The sequence below is a fragment of the Prunus dulcis genome, chromosome 2 (genome assembly GCF_902201215.1).
Source record: "Prunus dulcis chromosome 2, ALMONDv2, whole genome shotgun sequence".
Taxonomy (NCBI): domain Eukaryota; kingdom Viridiplantae; phylum Streptophyta; class Magnoliopsida; order Rosales; family Rosaceae; genus Prunus; species Prunus dulcis.
This window is the reverse complement of record NC_047651.1, coordinates 15,451,195-15,460,147: the sequence shown is the minus strand read 5'-3', so window position 1 is coordinate 15,460,147 and position 8,953 is coordinate 15,451,195. Positions and strand designations below refer to the sequence as shown.

General features: G+C 36.0%; 1 protein-coding gene across 1 annotated transcript; it reads right to left on the bottom strand.

Moving 5' to 3' along the window:
• Positions 1–228: 228 nt before the first annotated feature.
• Positions 229–1,285, bottom strand: LOC117619642 (tyrosine--tRNA ligase 1, cytoplasmic-like). The gene is made up of 3 exons (XM_034349641.1): positions 1,139–1,285; positions 905–1,052; positions 229–628 (listed from the first exon to the last, which is right to left on the bottom strand). Exons 1-3 carry the CDS (start codon positions 1,237–1,239, stop codon positions 461–463), a joined length of 417 nt encoding a protein of 138 aa, XP_034205532.1. The 5' UTR covers positions 1,240–1,285; the 3' UTR covers positions 229–460.
• Between the last annotated feature and the right edge of the window lie 7,668 nt (positions 1,286–8,953).

The following is an 8,953-nucleotide window of genomic DNA, read 5'->3' as shown; positions in this document are numbered from 1 at the left end:
AAACTGTTAAATTTAGGGATATAATCGTCAAATCAATCCAAAATTATAAAATATATATATTTTTTATTTCCTTCCCTTCTCTCTTTCTTTCCTTCTTTTTCTTTCTCCGCCCGTTCTTTTCTTCTCTCTCTCTCTCTCTCTCTCTCTCTCTCTCTCTCCGTTTCTCTTTTTTTTTCCTTTTTTTTTTTCTTCTTCTTTTTCTCCTTTTCGCTTTCTCTCAGTTATCCATGGAAGCTTCTGCAACAATGCTCCCACTCTCTCAGGTCCCTCGTTTCTTCCCACATAAACCCAACAGAAGCAAATTAGCTTGTCCTCCTTGTGTTGTGGGCCATCCAAACCAAGAAGAACCTCTCTGCCCAGTCGTCTACACTGCCAAAAGATGTATGTCCCTAGTGGGTAGGGTAGTTTCAGTAATTACAGAGAAAAACTCTCTCTGCACTGCAACTATATTTGCGACTTGTTAGTGTTTCATTCTGGTATGAAAAGTTGGTAGTTGTTTAATTATGATATTGTTTTTCAAATCACCCCCCATCTTATTTTTTAGCATTGCAAACCAATCTGCAATCCATATTTGCACTCTGCAGACAGCAGAGGTCATCTTGTTCACATTTATCGTCTTCATAACTCCCTACACAACAGCACATTTGAACCACAATGATATAATGAAAACATGCCCTTAAGTTTCTTACTAACAATTATTCTTTCAAAACACAAGAAAGTCCGTTGCAATCCAAATAATCAATACACGAGAATAACACACTGCAGACTCTCAATTTGAGTATCTTCTCTCCACAAAAAGTATCAAATCTTGTTCACAATCAACTACTGAAATTTACAGATATATAATCAACATCAATTATGTGTTACGAATTTTATGATTGTTAAAGAAAATTTGAAAAAACACCTGAGCAATATGCATTCGACCGGAGGGTTCAAACCCATCATAGGCGATGGGTTCGGACTTATGAGCCAGCAAATTCTGAACCTCGTCCTCTTGAATACATTCCTCTGCCACGCTCCTCAACATCTGGAACTTCTCCTCCAAACTCATTCTTCACCAAATCACACCCACAAGTTTGAAGTAAGTTCAGATCAACAGAAAAAATTGGAAACGATAAGAAAAGCGAGAGAAGCTTACTGGATGGTTGGATTTGAAGAGCTGGATGGTGAAGCCTCGGAAATTGAAAGAGATTGGACTCCATCGGCTTGGGGGGCTTGCTCTGGTGCTTCAGTCGCCATTGGAAAGGTTAAGTGTGAAGCTTTCCCAAAGAAGGAAAGAGGAAGAAAAAAAAAAAAAAAAGTAACAGCGAAGGAAAAGAAGAAGAAAGAGAAACAGAGAAAGAGAAGAAGAGAAGAAAATAACGGGGCGAGAGAAAGAAGAAGAAGAAAAGAAAGAGAGAATGTAAGAGAATAAAAAATATATATTATAATTTTGGATTGATTTAACGATTATATCCTGAATTTAACAGCTTTTTTGACAGAAGGATTATTTAAGAACACCTATATTAACGTTAGGGACCAAGAGTGATACAAAAAAACTTTAAGGATGCAATGTGATAGTTTCGCAAACGTCAGGGACGTTTTGTGATAATAAGTCAAAGTTGAAAGAAGTGACATTCATTGTTGATACATTCTCATATTGTAGTACCAGACACATTTTCACTGTTTATAATTTCTGAAACCATTTTCTAATTAATTTACAGCTAGGTGTGACAAAGAAGTGGGAGGACTCATATATACCTTATGCTACTGCAACATATTGGGATAGGGGAGGGGCCGGGAGATATTGGGTGGGGAGGAAGACGGCCAGAGGGTTGGGGGAGAGGTGTCGGTGGTAGGGCAATGGTTGTGGTTTTTATTTTTTATTTTCACAAATATTAAAAAAAATTCAATTAATTTTTGAATATGTGTCAAACACGTCAACAAGTAAGTGGGCTACTTAAGAGGATTTAACAGAAATATGTCTTTTATTTTCACTTCATCAGGATGGTTGACAATTCCAATGGCATCCCACATTCGGATGCAAAATTTGTTAGTCACCAGTTGCACCTAATGCGACATCACATATCACCAAAGCCCTCAAACAGCTTCTCTACGTACGCTACAAGAAAAAAAGGTCAGGAGTGACCAATCCTTGTGACCAAATGAATACAAGTCACAAATACAGTAAATTTAATAATTAAAATATTATATGATCACTAAAATGATTGGCATCTAATTTTTAATTTTTAATGACTAAATTTTCTGACCAGTATTTATATTTATTATGTTATTAGTGACGAACACATATGTCAAGGTAGCCTTCCTTCTCTTATTTGATACATCAGTGGCGCCCCCTTTTTAAACTTGAATTTTTTTTTTTTCCCAAAACACGGAGGGTATTGCATAAAATAGAAAAAAAAAAAAAAGACGAAGCAAGACTTTAGGAACGAGATCAAAGCAAAATCAGAGCGAGCAAGACGAGCGAGAGATCAGAGCTAGTGAGACCAGAGCGAACAAGATCAGAGCGAGCTAGGTTTTCATTTGTTACTCAGGTAGAGCTTGATTTTAGTTCAATTCCGATTTCTCTTTCAATTTCGATTTTGGTGTTCAATTAGTTTTACCGCATGAAGAGGATTGTTACTTTGGGGTTCCGATTTCTTTTTCAATGTGACATCACATATCACCAAAGGCCTCAAACACCTTCTCTAACACAGCCTAACCTAACCCAAACATTGTCCAAACCGGATCCAGTCCACCAACTTTTCTTTGAACTCCTCCTTGTTTTCTATGGGTAAGAACAAGGTTTTGATTATCACAACTAAAATTTGTACACATTTTGTTTGGTACCCATAAGTCCTTAGATCATGTGCAGCGCTAGGGCCCTGCCCTGGCAACAGGCCCCCACAGAGCCCAAATTCGCCTCCAGCACTACAAAAGTAGTCCAGGTAAGCCTTGGGACCCACCAGCCCGGGCAAGCCCACGAGCAATTTTTGATTGGGCTCAAGCCCAAAGGCGCTGACGCCATGTTGACTTTAGCAATGCAAAAATCAAATTTTTTTTAACGTTGGCACATGTTCAAGCCCCAACGTTAAATTTTTTTTCTTTTTTAATTTCAGCCGCTGACGTCAGTGCTGACAGGCCCCAACAGGAAGATGCCACGTGCCACTTCCCGGACGCTCTGATCGAATTTTGTCCAGAAATCCGACGGCCTTGATTTTTTTGCTAAAAAAATTGTTACGAATTTTTTTTTTAAAATACAAAAAAAATTTGGATTTTTTCCCTATAAATACCTAACAATTTTATTCACTTTCCACACCAAATCTTCATACAAACTCTTCTCCTACCAATATTTTTTACTTTCCACTCACATTTTTCTACTACTTTCTATTTGTATTAAAAAAAAAAAAAAACAAATGGCCTATTCCATCGAAGTTAGAGGGTCGTGGAAAAACGTTCGAAGAGGTCAAAATCTTGGCGACGAGGTAGAAAAAAATTAATTTCTGTTTTATTCAATGTAATGTATTTTTTAAAAATATATTTCTTGCATTTCCAATTTCATTTTTTTAATAGATTATTCAAGGCAAAACAAAAAAGAGGAAAACCATTACACATGGCTCCTCAAATGAACAATGCCCACAGTCAGTTCCAGTGGTGTGTTCCGTGTCGAAAATAATGGCACTATTAGGTCCTTCGAAGGAAAATACTTCCTCACATCGTGATCCTTTGGAACCGCCTCCGCCAATGATTGAGTCGTCCTTGTACTCGATTGTGTCGGACGATGAGGACTGTGAGTATTTCAATTGTATGATGAGTGAGATGTGAATTTTATAATAAATATGAACACTAGCAATCGAAAATCTTATCCGAAAATTTAATTCGAAAATTTTATCCGAAAATGTTATCCGAAATTTTAAGTACAATTTTGGGCTTGTCCAATATAGATCCCCACATTTTCTATTTCCTAGACATATACCCATCACTCTATAAATTTAGGGCTAACATCATTTTACCCCTTCAAGATTTGGGGTCATTTTTGAAATGGACCACGCAGTTTTAAATTTGTCAATTTACACCATAATGTTTTAAAATTCGACCAATTTACACGTTCCGTTAATTTGACTGCTTGGTCTTCTAGTAAGTGATGACGTGGCAAATGTGGAGTCCACCTTTTTAACTTAGGTGTAATAAAATATGTAAAATATAATATTAAAAAAATTATTTACTTTTTAAGTTAATTAAAAATATTAAAATCAATTATTTAAAAGAAAAAAAGAAAAAAAATCAACATTAACCAGGACCCCAAGTCGTCACCAACCCCATCACCAAACCCTCTCTTCTCTTTCAAACACAGACCACCATTGCCTGCAAACAACCCAGACCACCTCAGAATCGCCGCCTGCAAACAACCCAGACCACCTCACAACCACTGCCTGCAAACAACCCACTTTCCCCGTTCCCCAACCCATCGCACTCCATATCTGAAACCATCCCTGCCCCCAGATCTGAAACCATCCTTGCCCCCAGATTTGAAATCATCGCGGACGGAGCCTGTGCAGAGCATGGTGAAGCGGAGCTGCATTGAGAATACGAGTCGACGGCGTAGGCGGAGTCGGAGATCTTGGAGTAGATGACGGCGAAATGGGAGCATATGAAGGTGGCTGCCTCCGTGGTGTTGGGGCCCAGCAGCTGGGCCAGTTGGGTTGAGTAGTTTAGGTATGTGAAGCTGGGGACGGGGGTTGGGGAAGATGAGATCGGGGTTGGGGAAGATGGGTGTGGGTGGGGATGGGGGTAGGGGCAGGGGTAGGGTTTTCTGGGCTTGGTAAAATACAGAAAACCACATAGAAGTTTACCTTTCCAATCACAACCCATTTGTTCCATTTGTCATCTTTTCAAAATTGGCGCATCCGGATCCTATGTTTGTGCACTCTAAACTCCTCAGAAGATCCAAGTAGCCTAGTCAAGTAATAATTTTCATCCAAAACCTTTAACACCTTCCAGAAACCAACATCGGACACCTAAACAACATCACCAACTGTTAAAATCTCCACACTTTGAACAGGTGGAGGGCAAGGCCTAATATCCTTCCTTGGGGTTTTCTGGGCTTGGTTTGATTGTTTTTGTTTTTATTTATTTTTTTGTTTTTTTGTTTTTTCTTTTTTCAATTGGGGAAGATGGATGGGCGGGTGGAATTGATATTTGTTTTTAAATATTCCTTTTTTTTTGTTGTAAATAATTGATTTTAATTAACTTAAAAAGTAAAGAATTTTTTTAATATTATTTTTTACATATTTTATTACACCTAAGCTAAAAAGGTGGACCCCACATTTGCCACGTCATCACTTAACGGAAGACCAAGCGGTCAAATTAACGGAACGTGTAAATTGGCGAATTTTAAAACATTAGGGTGTAAATTGAAAATTTTAAAACAGTGTGGTCCATTTCAAGAATGATCCCAAATTTTGAGGGGTTAAAATGATGTTAGCCCATAAATTTATGTGTAAAACCCAATTTCAAATTTAAATGACCAGTAGGATATAAAAGGTCATAGTATTCCTATGTTTTTACATTGTTGCCGCCAGACTTCATATTTTATTTATAATTTATTTCAAGCATTTCATTAACTGTCATAATTGTAATTAATACTTCCTATTAATAGCATATCAATCACCCATTTCTTTCTGTTGCCATTCCCTTAACATATAGCCCCTAAAATTGCAAACCAATAAAAAAAAAAAATCTTTAAATTACATATCCAATAATGTACATATGAAAAATATATAGGTATAAAAATATAGGTATATTTTCTACTAAATTTTTTTTTTTACGAAAAATAGGTACACACTAATTTATATATAAAAAATATAGATACACAATAATTTATAAAATAAAAAAAAGGCAGATTATTATCCACCAAAAAACTAGGTACAATAAATGAAATCCAAGTTCTAAAATAGGTAGATTATTATCGGGGAAAGATGGAACAAAATTTCAAAAAGGCCATAAGGAAAATTGCCTTTTTCGGCCAACACATTGTTGACTGTATTGATGAATTTTAATAATAAAGCGGACAAAATTTTTAGAGGGAATCACCACAATAAATTGGGGAACCAAAAATTAAAACACCACCCCCATTACATGTTGAAATATAAATAGGGGTATTTTGGCAATCAAAAAAATTATAATAAATCAGAAATTGAGCTTAATAAGGTAACTTAATGAGTACACTCTTAGAGCCTTTTCCACTTTTGAGGGGGGAAGAAGCCATTGTTCTTCCCCCCTCTCCTCTCTCCTCTCTTCTCTTCCTCTCTTCCTCCTTTCACCTCTTCCCCCATTTTCAAAGACAAAGGGTTTTCCCTATTTGTCTTAGTTTTGTTATGATTTTCATCCAACCATTATTGGCGGCTGCGGCTCAGCGTCGGATCTTCACCTGCATTTCGGCATCGGATCTCCACCACCATCTTTTTTGCAATTTCTTTATGTTTGGAATAAGTTGCAGAGACTCTTTGGGTTCTCTGTGTACTTTTCACCTCTCCTTTTGTGAGAGTTTCTCATCTTTCCTTTGTGAGAGCTTTTCATCTCTCCTTGATGAGAGTTTTATTTCTATCGTTATGGCTTGGTTTTTTCAAGCTTTATCTCTTTTTTATTATTCTAAGTTTCCAATCTTAGTTGGGATGCATATGCCAGAGTTTCTTCGATCTTGCCTGATCGTTGGTGGAGACATACCTGATTTTCTTAATTTTGATATTAGACTGCTCCGTTATTGTAATGGCCCTTTTGTGGCTAGTTTGTATTGGCCCTTTGTGGCTAGTGGCTTTTTTGGCTGAATTATGAATGCAATCATAGAATTTATCCACACAAAAAAAAAAAAAAGGTAACTTAATGAGTTGGATCCTAGTCATGGGTTTTTACTTATTAAAATTGGGTATTATTTATAGGAACAAAAAGTGAAGGGTTGCAGGTAAGGTAAGTTGAATTTGAAGGGTGTAAACCAAATTTACTATAAAATGTTTATAATAAATAGTAACACGTGACAACTGAAAATATTATCTAAGAACCTTATCAAAATTAATGGTTTAAGTTTAAAAAATAGAAAATACATTAAAGTGAATAGTGTTTGCCCTTGCCTTTTCCCTTTGGAGTGGAACCAAAAAAAGGCAAGGCTGCCACTATTCACGTGAATAGTATCAAACCTTGCCTTGCCTTTGCCTTACCCTTGCCCTTTGGGGTCGAGTTGCTATTAGGGAAGCACCCATAAGTTGTATCATGTCCTTGTGTATGGACAGTAGTCATAAGCACTTATGGGTACCACAATTTGTACTCATGTATATGCTATTGTATTCTGAGGGGATTAATTAGATAAGAAATCCCAGGTTTAGAATACTAATAGATTGATTAGGCATGTCATCACCTGGCCTCAGGAAAAGATGTCTCTATCTCATGTAGTTGGGTCTTATTTCTGGGATTTGCAAGGACTTCTTCATGATGGAAAGATCATCCAACACTAGATACATAATACATTAGGGTTTCTTTAGCATTTCGCTACTTAAAAATATAAGGATAGTAGCATTAGCAGTTTCACGATTCCTAGCTAGAGAGAGAGAGAGAGAGAGAGAGAGAGCATATTAGCAAAGAAACAAATATTCAACCACAGGGCTTTGAATATTTCTTTCGGATGTTTTTGCCAGTGGAGCAGACATGAGACTAAATCTGTAAACTAAAATGTTGTGAGTCGCAAATGGAAAAGAATGCTAGTAATACCAACCACCCAATTGATTGGGAAAAAGAAAAATTCTAACATGAGAATTTTGTTCTCTTCTTCAATGCCTTATTATTTTAGCTTCTCTTATTCAAGGTGTTTGCAGAGGATGAAGCTTATTGGCTCCTTTCTTGCTGCCCTTCTTCATAGCTTTCTCAATGACACCATTTCTGCTTGAACTGTCATGGCTAGTGGGGATTTTGTCCCTCTCTTTTCTAACACATACAGCCAGCAAAATAAATCTTGAACTAAGATCTGATACCATGTTGGATTTTTTGCAACGATAAAAGAAGAGAAGAAAATAACAAGGAAAAGATGAACTCATCAGAGGTCTAAACTAAGACTTGGTTCTCTGATATTTTTCTGATGGATGAAAACTTAGTGGAGAGGTTTTCCTCTCTTATATATACATATATAGAAATGTGCATGTGCTTTTGTGCCACATAGGATTACATTCCTTTTAAAATATGAATAATACTAGTCTTACCACATTTTTATACCACAATTTCAGACCACATGATGTGACAGCTGATGTGTACATACCATATCATGTAAAATACTAGTTTCTGTTTCTCTAATTTTATTTATTAAAATACACTTCATTTATTTAATTGATGTGGCGTATGATATGTACATGCCACATCATGTGGTATAGAAATGTGGGATAAAAATGTGGTAAGTGTAGCATTACTCTTTAAATATTGTATGATGTAATCTTTTGATTTTTATATTTTTAAAATTAATTTTTGTTCCAATATTGCCCATTATCTTAGATTACTTACCTTAATGAGATAAGTAGCCAATATTATATTTCTTTCCTTATCCAATTTACCCTTGAGCACATAAAGCGTAAGAAATAATAAAGTTATTAACTGCAGCAAATTTTTATGGTGGTTTTATAATAAAATACTAAAATTATGGTACGTAAAGCACCTAATTAGGAAGACTCTTTTTTTTCTTTTTAAAATGTTGTACATTGACATAAGAAAGAAATAATGGAGTGAGTTTAGTAATCAAAGGAAGCCAAACACTCGTTAAAATAGATGAGAAAATAATGGAGATTCAGAGTTGGGGTTCATCCCAAAGCACAAATGACTGCTGAAGCGTGGTCTAATATCCATTTGCTATGCAGTCATAGTATCGACTTTTTCTTCTTCTTCTTCTTCTATTATTATTATTATTATTTTATGTTGAATATATGCTCAACTTTGAATG